Genomic DNA, 21,324 nt, shown 5'->3' on the forward strand with positions numbered 1-21,324 from the left:
ATCGATTTCAAAGTTAAAACATTGAATGGCATTCCTTCCCTTTACACCAAAGTTAACATAGAAGTCTCAAATCCTATTATAGTCTTTCACCATCTCGATTCCATCATTCCTGGAAGCTGTTTGAAAATCAAATCAAGATACAAGTATCATGGTGTCATTAATATATTATTTATGGCACACTTTTACGTCAATAAATTGTTAAATAACTTCAGTTATAAAATATTTTTTTTAATAAAAAGTTTATTTGAGTTAGAATTTAGAGACTTATCAAGAACAGAACATGCATCAAGACATAAAGATTGTTAACAAAGATATCTACGAATCATTTATTGAATTGAGTTTAATTTGAATACTGATAAAGTAAAAAAATAAATTACATCATCAATTAATTAAAATATATAAAAAAATAACTTTTAAAATAATTAATATAAAATTAATGTTTATTAATATAATGATTCATAATTAGACAATAATATAAAAATATATATCTCAATTAAATTCTATACAATATTATCGTATAAAACCATTAAAAAATCTAGTAAATATAAATTATATTAAATAACTTTGTATCTTTAAATCATTTGAGTATTTCATTTATTAAATTTTACGTTGTTCTGTCGCATAATATTAATCCGCATAGTAATGTCTTAAATTATTCTTTTGCATATATATTTTTTCCATTAACATTTAACATCAGTTTAGTGCATTTCAATAAGTATCGAAATTTTACGACTTCTAAACACACTAGGTTGTCTAAAGTTGTGTTTGGATAAGGAAATTACCACAATTTATGTATTTAAATAGTAAAAAAGAATACTTTTAAAATGCTATAAAATTTTAATTAAATAATTTTTATGTCAAGTGAAAAAATTAAAATGACTTACTTTTCAGGAGAATTTAAAAATCCCTCTATTATACTTAATTTTTTATATTTATCATTTATAACTTCCTTCATATTTGACTTACACTCTAAGCATTTTTCATTGTTGCTTTCATATTTTCTAAAATTTTAATAATTTCGATCCAAACACAACACAATGGATAACCCAACAAAGCTCCAGTAATTGAAAAAATCAACATCCCTGTACATTTTCAAAGCCCTTTTCCAGTACAAAGCAATTTTCTCAAGATGTTCTTCAACCACCACCTTCTAAAACCTAAGACGCAATAAAGATGACCATAGCAGGTCGTACATCAATTGCTAGTTTGCAAAAGAAAAGATATCACAAGATAGGACACAACGACACTCTGCCAAAGAAAAATGTTGCAACCTTATTCACACCCATCAAAGCATTTGTCTGAGCTGCTGGTTTTCTTTACGAAGAGACTTCACTTCTTTCATCAGCTCGGCTTGGTTTTCCAGAATGGAGTTCATCACAGTTGACATTTCCGTCTGTTGAATGAGACAATTAATTAGAGAGGAAATAACAAATGAAAATCACCATCACTAATTCCAGATGCACACCTCTTGCATATGAAACTGTCTTAAAATTTCAATATGAAGGTTTCTCATATCCTCGTGTATGGATTTCTGAAAGGAATCTAGAGTTTCTTCCAGTGTCCGTTGAAAAAGTTGAAGTGTAAACGTAGATCCTTGTTGTGCATCTGACTGAGACGCTTTCTGTTGTGAGATGATTCCCTACATTAAATTTGACAAATGTGTAAGATAAGAACACTAGAGCAACTAAAATAAAAATGTATTTAACAGACTATCATAATGGATTCTGTTAATACGCATTCTGAATAACACCGAAAGTAATATTATCTATATCAACAAAATCCATACATGGGGGTACTTTAAGTCTCAAAGCACAGCAATAGAAGATTCAAAGTTGAAGAGAAAAAAGATTTACTCTCTTCTAACTTAAACACCAATATATGCAACGCAATAATCAGATCTAATTAATTTGTATATATTAACATACACTTGTCAGCGGTAAAGAGCCTGATTCTGTTGGAGCAGATACATCAGACTTCAACAGCAAGCTATTCAGAAGTTCTTCTCTGGTTTCAGCTCCTGATTTCTTAATCTTAGGCGAACCAACCGTAAGGGATACTCCATCACTGAAGGTAGATGTAGTGCTTATTCTTTCCGCGTAAGTAGAAAATCTTCGAGGAAAAGATGACATTCTTGGGGAAGCAACGATTCTTGGGGAATCAACATTTGCTTGTCCAAGGCTGGTTTTTGTACTGATGGACAAAGGCAAAGAAGTAGAGAACATGTGATCAGTAAACCCCAAGGAAGTCTCCTGGCTTGTAGATGCATCCTTAGCACGTAAATTTGCAAAACTTAGGCTTGAACTGGTATAGGAACTAATAGCCACAGATGAGGATGTATCCTGCAATCCAGAAAACGTTGATCCTGCTGTCTGACCACCAGAAGCCAACATCCCAAAACGAGATGGTACATTGACAGGCTGACGTGGAAAAGCATATTTATCAGTTAACCTCTCACCACCCCAAGCTTCTGGAGGAGTGATGGAAGAATCTTCACTCTTTGAAGATGGAGGAGTTGACCCCACAAGAGGAAAGGAAGACTGAGTAATATCCTACATCAAATTAGATTGCAATATAATCAGTCAAAATAGGATAATCTGCCTGGTTAAAAGTAAATATCAAGTGCGTTCAGAATGTAAAAAAAAGGGATTTGATTTGTTTTGTTATTCAAACATTATGTTTGAAATGTAGGAAATGACTTGATTTTAAAATCCCATGGATTTCACTTCTTATAAATTACGAAATATGATAAAATTTGTTAGCATTTGATTTGATTAATAAATAAACTATTTTACCCTCACTAGCTTTTTCATTTTACCACAAGACTAAAAATGTAAACTACTAAAAATCAAATCAATCCCATTTTTAAAAAGTTCCAAACATATGAATAGACTCCAAATCAATTCACGTCCCACTTTTTCAACAAGTCCCAAACATAATATTTGAAAGAAAGGACATTCTTGGTTAAAAGAAAGGGGGCTAAAAGAGAAAGAGAGACCTTACTAATTAAAAAAAAAGAAAAAAAGAATACAGCTCAACAATGTTCAGGTGCTACCACGCTACTGCTACACATTAACAATGTTCAACTAAGTGGTGTAGATTGCAGGATATAAAGGTTTATTGCACTTTGAATGGAAGGTTTATAGATCAGTATTTCACAGAACAATTAAACTCAACATGAGGGCCATGGGAGAGAATAACCTGCTTGGAAGTTGAGCCAGATTTCCAATCAGAAATTGGATGATCACTGATTCCATCCTCTGAATTTGGAAATCTTCGACTGGATGATGGAAACAACAAAGGTTTCCTATCTGCAAATAAATTATCCTTCTTTGGTCCATTTTCATCCCATAGTGAAGGTGTTAATGGTTGAACATCCACAAGAGGGGAGAATACCTCCATGTCATCCTTGAAATTATAACTACCACGTGGAGCATGCAACCTTGACAGGGTTCCACCAGGCCACAAATGGTTTCGTTGCGGAGTTTCCTCTGCAGTAGATGCATTTAGTATGCTTGACATATAACCACTGCTGGATGCAGTAATTGAAGATGCTTCAATGGTTGCTCCCAGCCGACTAGAATTCCTAGTACTAGGCACAGATGTAGATAGTGAAATGCTTGATGAAGTTGCAGAAGGTAAAGGATCAGGCATAAGGATAGAATCTTCAACTGTATCTCCCACAAGAGCAATCTCAGCAGTGCAATTTCTTTCATCAACAATAACTGGCTTTGACCTTTGCCAGCACAAGCTTGTAACAGCCTGTTGCATGCTATAATAATTTAGACTAAAACGAGGGCACTAATCTTACAAACATTAATCAATGACCAAACATTGGGAGATTAATTCTTCATATTAAAACACTGTCATTTTATATTGTGCTAAAGGTAGAGTTCTTTATCATTAAAGACTTTAAGAGCACATATTACCATTTACCACTTAGAAAGACTATTGAGGTTTAATTTTCACATTTGCACTGATAAATTTTTCTTCCATTTCATTAATATATGATATAATAGTCGTGAAAACCTCACTCTCTTCCAATTTGGAATATATCACAACTCAAAGTACTATATAAGATAAATATACACAAGTCATCAAGCATCAGCACCTTCAAGCAGTTTTTTAATTGAAATATGAGAATAGAACACTTTTTGTCCCGGATCAAATATACATAATTACATATGTATCAAGTGAAAAATTGGTTTATCATGAGTGAAAATAAAGTAAAATATGTTCATATGATCTAGCATGGTTGGTCAAATAAAAGGAACTAGTCTACAATTTCTTTTGATTGTCACGTGAACTTTATGCAAGATCAAATAATAAACAAACACTTCTCTCCCTCATATATCACTAACAATCTACCAAAATATGCTTCCTAAATAAACAAATAAATACAATATAAGATAAGTTTGTATGGTGAATTTAAGGAAGAAATTGGTGACCTCCCTTAAATTGTAAAACCATAAGATTGTTTTAAGAAAAAGGAAAAAAATTACTCCCTTTAGTCCTTTTTATAAGGCACCTTCAGCTAAATTATACAAACCAATAAAAGTAGTTAAAGTTAGTTAATTTTTTATGTATTTTTAAAATATTAAAACATGTAGCAATGTACCTAATCTCACTATGAATATTTACCTTCATTGATTTTATTTTAGGTTTCTATCAACTCCATTTATTAAAGACAAATGAGAAAAACATAATAAATACTTTATAAAAACTATAAAGTGTTTTTTAAAACACTAAAACCTTCTAAAAGGAGTTTTATAAAAAAGAATCGGAGGAAGTACTCAAAGACTTTTCTGAAAGAGAAAACACTGGTGTAGTGTTCAAGAAGAACAAGAAAAGGAAGGAAGCAAGTATAAGTTGTAGTTCATGATAGACCCAATCTATATATGTTACTAATAAATATGAAACTCCAATACCCTTTCCCAATATATTTGTGCATTACAAATATATAAATCTAGTGTTCAACAAATAATGGGAGAGAACTACATAATTGCATTAAGCTATGCAGGTGAGACAAATATAAAACGGTAACCAAGTGACAGTCTTAATTACATTAAGCTATGCAGGTCAAGACAAAACATTGTAGTATATGTGGCAACAAATTACCTCTGAACTACCATAAGCGTGAAGAACAACAAAAGGTTGTGGTTTTCCACGAACATCGTAGAATGCCACACGGCCATTGCTAGTTCCAGCAGCCAGCATCCAACCATCATCTCTAAAGGCCAATGAAGAGAAAGGCGCCTCATAAGAAATGCAAGATGATGGTCTTCTAGATCCAGAATCATAAGTGTATAATTTTTTATCAAGGCCAACACTAGCAATGATCTGTCAATTGAAGAAAAATATCAGAAAGCAAAAACATTGTAACACAAAGGGTCACAAGTCCAAGCAGGATGAATCATGAAACAGTCTCATTGTGTATATTATAAAATTTACTGGCAATGAAAACTGAAACCTTGTCATTGGATGGAGAGAAGCTAATACCAGCAGTTGGTGCAGAGTGCTGCTTCATCCATGAAACCTTTTTTTTTTTTCAAAAACAAAGGAAAAAGAAACAAAATATATACTTCAACTCAAACGTGCCTATAATAATAACAATAATAAAAATAACTAAAAGGCAAGAAAGGAGAAACTTCCTACAGAAAAGATAATTCATTAAACTATAATAATACCAAACTAATTTCTAAGACATATGAATATGAAGGTTGCAGAAGAGAAAGATGTCACAACTTATTCTTTATTACTATTTTGGGTGGAGCAGACCAATTAATGGCTTCAACTATCAGCCAAGTTCATTTTGTAGAATCTTGCAGCATATGTCACATAATTATAAAGTGAGCGTATTGCATACCTTAGGACTGCGACCAGTTGTATCCCACAAATGTACTGTCCCATCATCACCAGCAGTCACAAGAAGGTGACGACTAACCCGAGAATAATCCAGTACTCTCAACATCTGGTCTTACAATTTCAAAGATGGGAGATTAGTCCATACACACTCATGCAAGGCCAAGCACCAAGAAGCAGAAGGTTCAAGTTCAACAAAACAGAAAAACCTGTTGATTGGGATCTTTGAGTTCAGCAGCCTTTTGCCCAGAAGCAAGATTATGAAGCATAAGGTCTCCACTGAGGCTGATAGAAGCCAAATGTTCATCTTTACAATTGTACATTACACCTGTGACAGTATTAGTATGACCCTTTAGCCACTTAATACAGCGTTTCCTTTGTAAATCCCATATCCTTACAACTTGACCAGTTCCTCCAGAACATACATATCTGGAAGCCTTGTTGCTGAAGCTGATAGCCAATATAGACTCCTGCCAAGAAAAGAAGTTAAGGAGGGAGAAAATAGTATAAGAAGCCATGAAATAGCCCAGAAAAACAAAAAAACAAAGCAAATGATTTGCTGAAATTATGACCTATAAGGAGTCAGGAGTACTAATACCAGGGAGTGCACATATAATTCCAGCAAATAAACGAATAGATAAAAGTTTCTTGTGCAGGGAATTAACTCTAATTGGAATGCAAGGCCATGCTGGAGTCTTAAAAATGTTGAAATGTCTACACCAAAGAAGAAACATAAGTGATACACAAAGGGGCCTCCCAGCCTTTGTTGTTTCTTCTGAAAATGCCAAAAACAGTCAACTTTAAGAGGACAGTGTTCCTCTATGCATAATCAACGTTCAATACACTGTTTAGTGAATCAAATGTGGAAGGACATTAACTGAAATCTTGTTTCTCCTTTAACATCTTAATAACACTAAAACTTACGCCGATAATTTCATATACAAATTAGTCTTACAAATTACACGGCACCTACTGTGTCTTAAATTCCTAACATAACCACTGGAAACGAGTGCAAAATACAACATTTCAGCAACAGTAAAGCCAAGAAGAGACATTAAAATTTCTCCACAACACAACATTTCGTAAACAAAACGTTAAAAAAGTAAGTATTCGGCAAAAGCTACCTCAATGTTGTCTCCACTATCAGTCCCGGCGACGGGAATGGTCCCCATGCTGTGCCCATTCTTACGCCACAACGAGATCTTCTTATCATCTCCGGCACTGGCCACAACCAAATCTGCGAAGAAACCAAATTCAGCGAAATCAAACAGAACCATCAACCGCTAAATTTTCAAATCCACCACACTTTGGCGAAATCTAAACCCTATAAAGCAAAAAAAAAAAAAAAGTCAGTGATAGGTAAACTCACTGGTATGGTTCCACTTGACTGAATTGACTTGCGAACCGGGAGAAGGAGTGAAGCTGAGAGTACAGGGATCGCCGGGCTTGACGGAGGCGTCGAAGAGTTTGACGGTGTCGCCACCACTTGCCGCCAACAACGCCATTGAGGGATCTGGAAACAGAGAGTGGTGTGAAATGGATTTGAGGAATCTAAGAGGAGAAATGTTGTTCCCACAACATTTCCGATTTGAATTTGAAAATGGGAATCGGAAACCCTATAAATCTACAATAACTACAACAAAGAGAGTGTGATAATTTTGAACGAACGAAAAGTACAAAGTGGGCGCCTTACCTTTATATGCCTCTCCATCGTCTTCGCTGGGTGGGAACCCAGCTCTCAATCACTGCTAATTTACCTTTTACTTTTTTGTTATTTTATTAATAATAAGTAATATAACTACTAATTATGATGGTAATTAAATTTTTTTACAATTAATTTTTTAATAAATCATTTTTTTAAAATATTTTTTAATGATGTACTTTGGCAAGAGGAGATGATGTTTTTAATAAACTTATAATTTAAAATAAAGAAAACTTCTCAACTTATAAAATATGTATCAAAATTTACATTTATCTTTATGCTTGAAAAATATTTAAATTTGTCATATATCAAATGTAAAATCCTATTTTATTATATTCGATTAATCTTAAAAATTTTTACTTCCACGTATATTACAATATTAATTTTAAATTTAACATTCACATTATCATTTTTTATTAAGAAGGTTACACAACCCAATAAAATACAATTAATTTCTTATTCTAAGATCACCAATATCTTAAGAATTCAAGCTCAGAAAAATAGCTAAGGAGAGAGAATTTTTATCAACATAAATAGTATCTATAGTAACCTTAAGACTTAATTTAGCTAACACATCAGTACATTTATTATCTTCCCTAACAATATAGTTGATTTTAATGAAAGGAATATATTTTAAAATATTTTTAGTAACAATAATCAAATTGAAAAATAGATGATTACAATTAGGAATATTCAGCACCAGTTGCACAACATCTTTAGATTCTGATTTAATTCAAATTATTTAAATTTGTTTCTGAATTACTAGCTGCAGCGTAATTCAGCTTCTAAAAAGACACAAAACTACTTCTGTAGAGGTAATTCACATTGTTAATGAAATTTGTCCAGTTATAGTATATTGATTTTAAATTTGACATTCAAAGTTGTTAATGAAAAATGCCTTTTATTAAAATTGTCATTTTAATTATATATATATATATATATATATATACAATATTATAAATACTATTATTATTATTATTTAATTATATTTAAACTTTTGCATAGTAATATATATAATAAAATTCTGCATTAAAAATTAATACATATTATTATTAAAGTTAAACTCTAACTGTTTTGAAGAATATCATTACAGTATTGTGTTTAAATTTATGTTTATTATTAACCTAGTTATAAGAGAAAATATTACATTGACAAAAATATTTAACAGAAAATAATAATAAACTCATAGATGTAACATTAAACACGCCCATAAAATAAGTGCTTTTAATTATAAACTTTGGCAGAGAAGATTTTTAATAAATTTGTAGTTCAAAGTAAACAAATGTTCTAAACCTATAAAATATTTATCAGAACTTATATTTACCTCAATACTTGAAACAGATTTCGATTAAATGTAAAATCTTATTTTATCGTATTCGATTAAGCTCTTAAAGTTTTTTTTTTTTTTTTACTCACATATTACAATATATTGATTCTAAATTTGATGTTCAACGAAGTTTTTTTCATACATGTGACAGAGAAGTTAGTTTCCTAACCATACTTCAGAGAATATTGCGATTAAAAATATATCTAATATCACACATTCACGCAAAACGCATAAAAAGTCAACTTCAGACGCTTGGAAAAAATAATTAACAAATGTTTTTCATTCACTAAAATTATCTATTCACTAATTGAAAAACATAAAGACATGTTTACAAATATTTTATATAATTTTTTTATTTAATATACAAACAATTATTTTATGTAGTTATGATTTAAATTTTTTTAATTGATTTTGAAATCATATTATTTTTTGTTCCAAAATAAAATATTTTATAAAAATAAAATAATTAAAATAAATAATACAATATAACAGAAAAAATTATAAAAATAAATAATATAATGTGAATGAAAGGGGAAATGATGAATTTTATCAAAATATTTGTTAAAAATAGAAAAATGATAAATTATAACCTCAGATTCTACTTTTAATTTTTAATAACATCTGGGCAAAAATACTATAATTTAATAAATTAAATTCATTTACCAAAACACTTCCAATTAAACAAGCTTACAAGGTAATCAAATAGACTATAAACTTACTAAAAATTTGTCAAACTTGCTCTTAATAATACATGAAATATGGTAACCTTTCTTTACAAACTTTGTTATTAAAAATGAACATTTGTTTCAAAGAATCCTTTAAGTTAAAAAAGGTATTGATTTGTATGAACAAATTCTAACAAAGTAAACAATATTCATCATGGAATTAAAAATATAAAGACACGATAATGTATAAGGAGTCAGAATTCGTTTGATATTATATGTTAAGCATTTAAATCATTTAATAACTTTGCAAAGTATAAAATTGATTAATCTAATTATTAGTTTGAAAATTTTTATTTAATATATTAAATTTCTAAAATTATAAAAAAAAATAATTAATATTTTATCAAATTATTTTATTTTAATAAGTATTATTTTTTAAAATATAAATAAATATTAAATTTTAAATAACATGTCTTAAAATATCTTAATTATATATATCTTATATCTAACAGTTAGATGAATCAATTTTGTATTATATAAAAAAATTATTAAATAGTATAAATGTTTAAAATTTGATATCTACATACATGGTAGATGTAAATAAGCTATTAACAGTGAGCTTTTTTAGTATTTTGCTTATACAGAATTTTCAATGTACATAATGCTTAGTCTCAAAGTGGTGTGTGGAATTGTTAAATTGATTATAAACGAACGTAGAACTACATATTGTATTCTTGTCGATGCTACTCGTTCGTCACGTATAAGAACGTAAAATGGTTATAGTAACAACTTTGCAAGAAGTTGCAAGAAACCTACAAATACATCAATTTTCATGTAGTTTCATTTCAAAATTTGGCACAAAAACAAAGAAATCTACAATGTGCAATCTAGACGGATTGAATAGGAAATCTATGAGAATTAGATTTGTTTATTAGGCAACAAAAGCAAGTTTCCTTATTTATAACGGCTAAGACCGAATCTAAAGAAAGAAATTAAATAACTAATCTGTGTCGAAAAGGAGAGATCACCAAAACATACCCCTTCAAACAAAGCTTTTATATCCACACGATTAGAAATAAAGCCCTAATCAGCATACTTAAACAACTAAATTATCTATCAACAATACCAAACCTTCCTAGTTAAACGGCATGAATTACTAATCTAGAACAAATTAATCTTTATAGTTTTTGGGTAGAAATACTCTTTCACCTTTTCAGCCAAAATTAATTTTATAATAAAAGTAATATACCTTCTTATTATTAAAATGAAAAAACCATTCATAACATATGTTTTTCATGTAACCAAATAGAATAAATAAAGTGGCATAAAATCATTGAGTAAGCACAAATAATAAACTAATAATTCACATTTCATTTCTATTTCAATTATTTTTCTAATTCTACAAAATTTCACTTGATAAACCAAAATTTAATGGGTTTTTTTTTTTCAAAATAGAAACAGAAATAAAAGCCACATGAAGGGTTAAATCGACGATATTTTTCACAATATACTCACTAATACCATCTAAATGCCTCATAAGTTGAGCAAAGAAAATGACTTGTGTCTATTTATGTGAGTGAAAATTCCTTCGAATCCAAGCAATCAAAGCAAAATAGATGTTCCCCAATAAGGTATCAGAAATAGTATTGAAATACACGGACTACCAAACATGTATTATTAATTATTAATATCAATAAAATCATATGTGCTTTTTCTTAAAATATAGATAATTTTTAATAAGAATTATACGCATTACTGTAGCTAAAATTTATTTTGGGCCTATATATATTTTTAACTAAAGGCAAATATATAATTTATGATTATAGACAATATAGAGATAAACTTATTTATAATCCAAAAAAATGTTTTTTTATTAATTAAAAATATGAGAAAAATCAATGAAAAACAAAGTCAGAAATAGAAAGGAAACATTCTCAGATTGTTTGAACGGATTAATTAACATATATTGTTAATATGTATAAGACAATTTTTAAAAAATAGCTTTTATAACATAAGAACATGTATTTTGTCGACATCAAGACTTCTATAAATACATCTATAACCATAGCCACAATTCAGTTTGGGCCTATATCTATAACTAAAAGTAAACGTAACATTCATAACTAAAGCCAATATAAAGAGACACTTATATCTATATTCTTTAGTCTATACTTAAAACCATAGGTAAGTGAATGGTAAAAGTAAACATTCTCCGAATGATATCTTGATCCAACAGAAAAAAACACAGACCAGTATGAAACCATAAAATCCAGCAATTGCATCTTTACTAACTGAATAAAATTGGCCAGAATCATCACCACAAGCTGCTCTACCGTCAGTGTAAATTGACAATCTAAGACCACCTTTTAGAGCAAAGGAGATCATTTCCATGGCATCTACAACACACATATGTACATATTGTGTGGTAGAATAATTATGAAAAATGAAAAGAAGGATAAAAAAAAACCTTTGCTTTTATGGCCATCCAGCAGTGCTTAATATCCTATGACCACTACCTTATGCTCACTGCCTCACTGGACGGGTTATAGCATTAAACTCGCTCGTCATCACCTTGGAATAGATAGAAGAACTAAAAGCCATGCAATCTACTTCTTTAGGATATAATTTAACTCGCCGAATGCATCTGCATCAGAGTAAATAAAAAATGAAAATGACTGATTTAATGGTTAACACACAACAGCTGAATTGAGCGCTTGGATGCTAACATGAAAAATGAAAGGAGCTTCTCTTAGCATTCAACAGCGGGGGCCAAATGCGGGGATTTATTATTCCCAGAGTCCAGATATTTTAAGAAAGAAAATTAATGCCATATACATTAAAAGCATATAGAAATTTACAGACAAAGTTAGTAATAAACATGCTTCAGTTCAGTTTGACCTAGTTGTTATACAGGCCACAGAAAATTATAAACAAAACTAAAACTATCACATACAGAAAAGAATGGAACAAAAGAACATTCGCAAGGCATATCTGAAAAAGAACAGAACAAAGCTGCTGCTAACTATCACTGGGTTTGTATAGAAGGGATTTTGGCATGCCTTACAAACTGTCAAGGTCAATGGCAGTGTTATATATTTCCATGCAATGCTTGGAAGAAAACCCATTTATTTGTGGTCACTAACGGCAGTTTGATGGATAGGCAAAAAATGACAATATTGAGTTTTTATTTCAATATGAAAACTCATAAATCTCAAGCACATTTTTTTTCATGAATATTGGTTTTTCGTTTATTCGGGTGAGGGAGAGGTTTTTCAAAGTAGACCATAAAATCTTTAATTTGATTAGCTATAAATAAGATAGCTGACAGGTGAGTTTATCTTACTAGCTTACTGTTTACTTCATACACTACTTGAAATACAATCTAAGTTTATATTTTATTACTTTTTTCCCACCTTTAACCTTGATATTTTTACAAAAAATTATTCTATTTAATTTTAATAAAATATTTTATTTTAAAATAAAAAATGATTAGTTCAAAATTAACTAAATAATCTAAAACTATAATTACCAAAAAATATTTTGTCTACAAAACCAAAAAAAAATAATGAAATTGTGAACAAAGGAAAGAGAACTCTCCTCCAAGGGTTCCCCCTTCACAAGTTCACGTAGGATTTCTCCTTGTCTAACAGAGCTAATGCTCAGTTCTCTAAACTGATACATGACTGAATCCCCACTCTTCCATCCTCTCCTCCTATTTAAGTTAAACTCCCTATCCTTTCAACCTCTCTAAATAACTGATTGTTCTAAGTTTCTAACTAACTATTGATACTCTACTATAGTTAAATTGTAACTAACTATTGATATTTGGGGATATCTAACAAAGCTTCTGAGAACAAGGCACAAGCTCTTAAAAAACCTATATCACACAATCACTTTTATTAAACTTAAACAAACAGGCCACAAAACTGGCCACATATGTAATATACTTACTCTTTTAGTGACTGTTATTTTGGCAAACTAGTTGTGTGATTTTAGTAATGATTTTGGCAAAGAGACCCTTGTCCCCTTTTTTTCGCTTAGTGATGATTGAAAACTTTGTGACTGGTGTTTTAATTCAGAAGACATCAAGCACGGTGAATATGGATCACAAAACAGTATCATAGTTGGCTCAAATGAAATCATGGTTTTTTTCACTCTGTTAATGATGCTATTCTTATATACTGCTATCTATTCAGAGGAGGATAGTGATGTTTTAACTCTATATTCTCTCTGAGGATCCTTCTGGCTAGAAGATTAACTTGGCTATGGGTGGCTAGGCTGATTTAAATGTATAATCAAATTTTGACTGGCTTGAAGGTACAATAGTATGTTCTTTTGGCAGGCTGTCAAATCTTGCGGTGATCTCTCTATTAGATTTGAATTAACAACTTTCAGAGCTCCAACAGCATTAATTATGAACCTTGAGACCTAAAAAATCATTTACCATTGAATTGTCCATTTTCAACACCACCCATAAAAAAAAACTAAGAAAATTCAATAGAATACACGATTTTTGGTCACTATCAAAATCTATGGAGTCTCAAAATACCATCATCAAATAATATATATTCCACAAATGTCCTATGATAATGAGCCTAGAAGCAAAGAATTCAGTCATTTAACTAGATTTTCATCATAGAAATTAGCTACTAAAATCATAATACAAAAAACTTCGTGCAACAGTAACAGGATTTCCTTTTATTGTATTTGTTATTTGATTAAAAAAAAAACAAGATTATAAAATATAATTAAGAAGAGCTTCCTTATAGTTTGATGTTTGCTCAATACTTGTATAAAAAAATATGGTTTTTAACAGGTATAGTCACTATAAATAAATCAATGCAGTCCCATTATAAAAAAATAATCAAAATATCCTCTTTTTTTGTATCTTTTCAATCTCCTTCAAGAAAGAAAATAACTACCAATACCGAAACCAGAAATCCCGCAAACAATATTGTACATTTTGAAATGTATGTTTAGTCAGTGCACTTATAATACCATTCTATAAGAAACAAAAGTAAATAATAACCATACCTGAGTTACGTATATAGTGACGTGCCAACCATCACATCTTGTTTGTCATCGGGAATTTTGATTTTTTCTCTGCAGGCTTGAGGATCTGGAAAGAGCACATCAAGTTATCGTCCACACTCATCATTGCACCAGCATTGTCAAATTCACCGCAGTAATTCGGAGCTGAAAATATTGTAACAAGTTGCCTGTCGGCAAAGAACTCATATCCATCCTCTACAACCTATTAAAAAATAATAATGTCAGTTTCCAGCAAAGCACCTTAAGTTTACTTAGAAGGTAAATAACCAATAATTGTAAAAAATACATCAAGCAACCTGATGAGCACGACAAACTAGGTCCAAGTCATGCTTTGTCAAAAACTCAGCCACCTTATCAGGGCCAAAGGTGTAGGAGACTCCTCTGTCATTCATACCCCAGCCCTTCACATCTCTGCCTGGATCAGACCACAGCAAATCACAAAGCAATCCAGTGTCAGGAACCGCAGTTGGACGAGGCAGATTCCTGATTTGATCCAAGTTTGTGAGTTCAGGGGAAAGACCACCATGCATGCACAATATTTTATCATCTATAAGTGCTGCCACAGGAAGGCAGTTAAAACAGTCTGTGAAGGCTTTCCAAAGCCTCACATTAAACCTCCTCTTACATTCATCATAAAATCCATAAATCCTATTAATGGAAGCACACTCATGATTCCCCCTCAACAGGAAAAAGTTTTCAGGATATTTGATTTTATAAGCAAGCAAAAGACAAATGGTTTCTAAGCTCTGCTTCCCTCTGTCAACATAGTCCCCTAAAAAGAGATAATTAGCATTAGGAGGCAAACCCCCATACTCAAATAGCCTCAACAAATCACTGTACTGCCCATGAATGTCACCTGAAAAAGCAAACAAAAATTTCAACCACATAACAATTTACAAGCCCTAAAAACCAAAAGGGTAACACACATTTTGTTTCATCACTAGCAAGGATACCCTAAAACTAAAAGTTTGGAACTCGCAACAAATGAAGGATACCCAGAAACATGCATTGATTAAAAAAGTAACTTTAAAACCCTAAAGAGAAAAAGGAGAGTAAAATGGCTAATGGGGTACCGCAAATCTTAATGGGGGCTTCGAGTTCAAGCAAATTGGGTTGGTGAAGGAAGATATCTCTGGAAGCGAGACAAAGCTGCTTGATCTCAGACTCAGAGAGCTGAACTTGTTTGCCAGGTCGGGCCAATCGGACCTCCGTTAAGCGGCGGATAATGTCATCTAGAACCGCTTCTTCAATCACTTGCCCTTGTGTGCTCATCGAATCCGATCAAACCCTTCTTTTTCTTCTTCTTCTTCTTCGTTTCTCTTCTCAGCAACAACGAAGCAAAAGGGGTGAATCAACCAAGAGGGCCTCTTCTCTTTACTTGGTTTGGTTCTCTCTCTGTCTTTGCGTTACTGTCTGTGTTTGCGCTTCACTATTCCTTTTCTTTCTCCATCTGTATCAATGTACATGTAGGCTGTATGTACGTATTATTTATTTATAGTCAAAATATATTTGGTTCGTGACTGAATTTACGTTTGAATATAAATTTTAATTTAACTTAATTTAATTTTTTAAATGAATAATTCATATTATAAATTTAATTATAAAACTTATTCAAATTATAAAAAAGGAGTCTTACACCTATTTATGAATTAATTTTTTATTTAAAAAAGGCTAATAAATCTTTTAATTATGTACAATTTAATAATTAATAATTTTTATTAATAATATTATAATATTTGAGACTAAAATATAATAAAATACTCACATAAAAAATAATCTATAAATAATATACTATAAAATTATACGCGTATTTAAACCTTTATCTTAAAGGGCAAAGATCACTGACACTTTTCAGAAGTTACTCCTAGTTTTGGTGTTTAATTTTATGTGGATTTTTCGTATTGAATTGTTAACTTGGCTTCATTGTGGCTGTAATCGTGTTTAATTATTGATTTTAGTTTTTTGTTCTTGGAAATTGACAGTGTTGAAGATAATAAAGGGGAAAAAGGCTTGAGGTGTGGTGTTCCTCTTGTGCTCCGAGTCCTCTAACTCTAGGACATTGCAAGGACAATTTTGAAACCATATGAAAGTTGAAATCTCGACCAAAAATATAACCAGAAAGTTGAAATAGTTTTATGATAAATGCTAATTAATATTTTTAAAGTAGAATTAGTCAATTAGACAATAAATTAATATTTTATTAAAAAAATTAATTAATATACTCCGATACATGTCTTACATGAAAGAGATTGCTTGAAGCTGTGATCTACATAAAAAATATTATTTATTATTTTATGTATTATTAAACACGTGTTAAAAAATTATATTTTAATAATTTCATTTTATAATTTTATCTTTATTTGTTTCTAACAGATGAGTTATATGTCCTCCTTAAGCTTAAGTTAAATTGCATTCTTTTTTACTTTTTTTTTCCAATTTTTCTTTCTATTGAAACGAGCAATTGATCATTTTAATTTTACAATGAATACAAAATAAAAATTGTTCTAAAAGATTAATGTCAATATTTGACTAAGTTTTCTCATCCAAATAATTAAAAATATATAATTTATTATGAAACAATGATATAAGTTTTCTCATCCAATTAACATAAAATATATAATACATTGACCAAGTCACAAATATATGAGTACAATATATACAAGCTTATAATGAATTCCATGCCACAGCTAACTAACCCAAGTTATTGATTTTTTGTAGGAATTCATTTCATTTGCCTTTCCCAATCAAATATAGTGCTTATTATATATTTGGCTCCATTTCTTTCTAGTTATCTTTCAATTTCTAAATTGAAATTGGTTACTTTAATAAAGGTAGTATCAGTAATTGGTCAATATATCGGATACTTTTGAGGACAAATTTAGGTGAGAATGAAACTATTCCCTTTACTTTAAATTTTGTTGCCGTACACGCTTGTGTCAAAATAGTAGGTTTAGAGTATGTTTGATTATTCACTTTAAAATTGAAATGAAATTAAGAAAATTTAATTTAAAAATAAATTTATTTGATCTTTGAAGTTGAAATTTTATGGATAATGTATTTTTTTTAAATATTAAATTTACAGGATATTTAAATTCCTAATACTAACTTCTTAAAAGTTAATTTTCTAATATTTTCTTCATTAAACATTTATGTTTGGCCTAACTTCTTTCACAGAAAAGAAAAATATAAAATAAATTAAACCGAACACTACTTAAATATTCTCAAAATTATGTTTTGGTGATGTGTTGTGAATTTTGATTGACACAGACACAACAACAGTATAAAATTGGCTTCTAGCGCTATTCTGCTTGTTATATAGTTATTTTATAAATGATGACTATATTAGGTCAATAAACAATAAAGGTATTTTACTTTAAATGTTTACACAGAATTTACTCTATAAAGTATTAAAACTAATTAATTATTAATATAATTTATTCAAATAACAAAATATATTCAAACCGCATTAATCACCAAAAAGCGCGCTATACTCAGATGAAACCAATAAAGGAAGAATCTCTTATAAAGTCCCCACAAACAACCTTAAATATTGAATTTTAAATATTTATTTGGATGAAGATACCAATAAATGAAGAATAAAATAATAAGAATGTAAATGCTTTTAATCATGAACATTTTTCGCAACAGCACAATATCGATAAATATGACTAAAAAAAATTAGGATAATAATAATAATAATAATCTCAACACAAACTATGATATCTTTCTCATTATTATTTTAATAGTTAAACATAAATTATCACCTTTTCTTTTTAAAAATTTCTTTCACGCTATGTTTTATTTATTTATTAAATAGACAAAGGTTGTTAAATAAAGATTTGGTTTTTTATTTAAATAAAAGCACTTTGAAAATTTATTAAAAGAGCTGGTTCTATCAAACTATAAACATTATCGACTAAAATTATTTCTTACAAATAATACTTGTGACGTGGAATTTGGCTGAAGAGATCCAAATTCAAGACAGTATAAGATTATCATATAAAAAATAAAATAAAATGATATTTTTTAAGAGTAGTTGTATTTGGCATGATGTGTGCATAAGTTGATGAGTGCCACGAAAGAGAGATGAAGAGTGATTTTGAGGACAACCAATAGCAATAGAAATAGGAAGCCAACATTGGAATCACAAGACAAGTGAAGGCCCATAATTCACAAGTTAAAGACATTGGATGGAAACGAGCATGGACCCAAATGAACAATTTTAGCACATTTCCTTGCTTTGGATGAACTGAAATTAAGGGATGAAATTGCTACTATTTCCTTGAGCCTCACCTTTACCATTTATTCTCATTTCAACTGTGAAATGCAACTGCAATCTAATTTTTAATTTTTTAATTTAATATTTTATAGCAAAAAATAAAAAAATTAATAATTTTATATTAAGATAAAAATATATAATAAACAATTCAAAATTTTTCAAATCAAATCTATTTTTTAAAGTATTATAAAAAGGTTTTTATGTCATTTTTTTATTCTCTTTTACACTCGTTCAAACATGCAAGGAAATTTTTTTTTTCACTTCCTTCCTTTCTATTTCTATCCATCTAAATAATATATCATTTTCATTTTTTGTAAAATTTATTTACATCTTTCCCATTTCATTTTTTTATTTCATTTATTCCTATTTCACATTTCATCTATATATATATATATATATATATATATATAAAAGTCACTTTCTTATTCTTTTAAATAAAATATTGAAAAATATTTTCGTATTTTGCAAGTGAGAAGCATTGACATGTATAAAATGAAAATTTTATTTTTCTGCAAATAATTTTTTTTAATCTCAGTTGAAGATAAGATTAAAAAAAATATATATTATGAAGCTTTGTTTATAAAAGAAAAGTTTAATGGGCTTGTTAATAATTGTTTAATGTAAAATAACAATAAAAATTAATGTTTGAGCCCCGGTTCGAACCGGGGACCTCTAGTGTGTGAGACTAGCGTGATAACCAACTACACCACCCAGACGAGTTTATGCAATTTTATTTTTAATAATAATAAAATATTGTTTTAAAATTATTTCTATTATGTATAATACACTTACTTGCGATATATCAAAACTAACAGTTTAGAGTACATTTGACAAGATAAATATTTGTATTTTACTTATTTGATTAACTTATTTTTTTAGTAAAAGTTTATTTTATTTCATTATAGTTTTTTTTTCCAATATTACTTCATGCAGTTTTAACTTATAAATTTTTAACTTATTTTATTTTATTTATTTTTGCCCTGGCTATTTTTTTTATTTTTATAAGTCATCCCTTTCCTTTTTTTAATTTTACAAATCCAAAATCACATATTCTCCGTATCACATTCTTTTTTTATTTTATATAATATAAAATTATCAAAATTATAATATAATGTATTTGTATTTTTAATAAAATATTTAAAAATAAAAAATAATCATAGTAACAAATTGAAAGTAATCAATTATTTACAATAAAATAAAATAAGAAAGGTGATATTTATTTATAAATAAATAATTTATCAAATTTTAAGTTAAGATAAAGTAATAAAATATATCTTTATATGTTATTTTACTTTTATTAGTTAGTTCATTAACTAGTTTTACTAAATGTTTTTAGCATCTAATTAAAATCCACTAAAATAAATAGTTTTCATATTATCATCTAATAATAAATTATCATATAAGTAAAAATTATTATTATTTGTATTAATTGATTTTAAAAGTTATATTTATAATATATTTTAATTGATAAATAGTATAATTTTAAAATTAATGTTATATTCAAATTAAACTTATATTCATTATTCAACCAATTAATCTATTAACCTTTCAACTAATTTATCAATTTTTAATTGATTAATTTATAATTACTTTATCAAACATATCTTATACTTAAATTCAAAGAGTTGATGCAGTGGTATTTATACGTATAAAATATGTCAATTTAACAAAAAAAATTAAAGATTTCTTACTTAAAAGAAAAAGACTTAAATATATTTTTATCTCTATAAATGTAAGTCATTTTGTGATAAATTTTTATAAAATTTTTTGTTAAGATCTAATTTTTGAAAAGTTAGAAATTGAAGATTTAGTCTTTTTCGTTAATCTCCTCACTATTAAGTGCTGAGTTAACTGATGGAGAGTCAGCTTAATATTCTACATGACACAACATAACATGCTATGTCATTTTTTTAAAATATTTTATTAATTAAAATTACATAATTGCAAACAAACTCCTAAATATATTTTTGATATTTACAAATGAGTAGGAGTGGGGGTAGAGGAAGGGTGCCAAAAAAGGGATGTGGAAAAGGGAAAAGAAGGGGGAGACAAGGGTTGCCAGAAAAAAAAGAAAAAATTTAGAGAATTTTTATATAATTATATAAAATAGGTTTAAGAATTTATTTGTAAATTTTAAATAAAAATAAATAAATGACGTAATATGCCACGTCAGGTAGAGTTTTAAATTAGCTCTTTATCAGCCAACTCAGCACTTAACAGAAAGGTAATTAACGATAAAAATTAAATTTTAAAGTTTCAACTTTTTAGAGACTAGATTCTAACAAAAAAAAAAAATTATAAGAATTTATCATAAAACAATCAATATTTATAATGATAAAAATATAATTCAGAAAAAAAAACCTTATATTTGACTTCCTTAATCTACTTGTCAGTTTTTAAAATCTTGAAGGTGGCGTAATGCTTTACACGACTTTGAGAG

At 29.0% G+C, this 21,324-nt stretch overlaps 2 protein-coding genes and 1 non-coding gene across 5 annotated transcripts; all 3 read right to left on the reverse strand.

The window, feature by feature from the left end:
• Positions 1 to 1,045: 1,045 nt before the first annotated feature.
• LOC113846836 (protein NEDD1) lies at positions 1,046 to 7,614 on the reverse strand. Of its 3 annotated transcripts, none has more exons than XM_027475519.1 (11): positions 7,553 to 7,614; positions 7,229 to 7,372; positions 6,984 to 7,096; positions 6,069 to 6,329; positions 5,864 to 5,968; positions 5,468 to 5,533; positions 5,116 to 5,337; positions 3,199 to 3,759; positions 1,926 to 2,549; positions 1,466 to 1,639; positions 1,046 to 1,393 (listed from the first exon to the last, which is right to left on the reverse strand). In XM_027475519.1, exons 2-11 carry the CDS (start codon positions 7,362 to 7,364, stop codon positions 1,286 to 1,288), a joined length of 2,370 nt encoding a protein of 789 aa, XP_027331320.1. In that variant the 5' UTR covers positions 7,365 to 7,372; positions 7,553 to 7,614; the 3' UTR covers positions 1,046 to 1,285. The 3 variants fall into 3 exon arrangements, with proteins under 3 accessions (XP_027331320.1, XP_027331321.1, XP_027331322.1); XM_027475520.1 differs by lacking the exon at positions 7,553 to 7,614 and having other exon boundaries at positions 1,081 to 1,157; positions 1,272 to 1,393; positions 7,229 to 7,512; XM_027475521.1 differs by lacking the exons at positions 7,229 to 7,372; positions 7,553 to 7,614 and having other exon boundaries at positions 1,087 to 1,393; positions 6,069 to 6,187; positions 6,285 to 6,329; positions 6,984 to 7,020.
• A 4,110-nt stretch (positions 7,615 to 11,724) lies between these two features.
• On the reverse strand, positions 11,725 to 16,071 carry LOC113846116 (serine/threonine-protein phosphatase PP1 isozyme 4). Its single transcript, XM_027474035.1, has 4 exons — positions 15,679 to 16,071; positions 14,902 to 15,461; positions 14,588 to 14,807; positions 11,725 to 12,197 (listed from the first exon to the last, which is right to left on the reverse strand). The coding sequence occupies exons 1-3, from the start codon at positions 15,875 to 15,877 to the stop codon at positions 14,619 to 14,621; spliced, it is 948 nt and encodes a 315-aa protein (XP_027329836.1). The 5' UTR covers positions 15,878 to 16,071; the 3' UTR covers positions 11,725 to 12,197; positions 14,588 to 14,618.
• A 3,455-nt stretch (positions 16,072 to 19,526) lies between these two features.
• TRNAV-CAC lies at positions 19,527 to 19,600 on the reverse strand. Its single transcript has one exon. It is a non-coding gene; the product is annotated as a tRNA-Val (tRNA).
• Positions 19,601 to 21,324: the final 1,724 nt, after the last annotated feature.

The sequence above is a fragment of the Abrus precatorius genome, unplaced genomic scaffold (genome assembly GCF_003935025.1).
Source record: "Abrus precatorius isolate BTA unplaced genomic scaffold, Abrus_2018 Scaffold8, whole genome shotgun sequence".
Taxonomy (NCBI): domain Eukaryota; kingdom Viridiplantae; phylum Streptophyta; class Magnoliopsida; order Fabales; family Fabaceae; genus Abrus; species Abrus precatorius.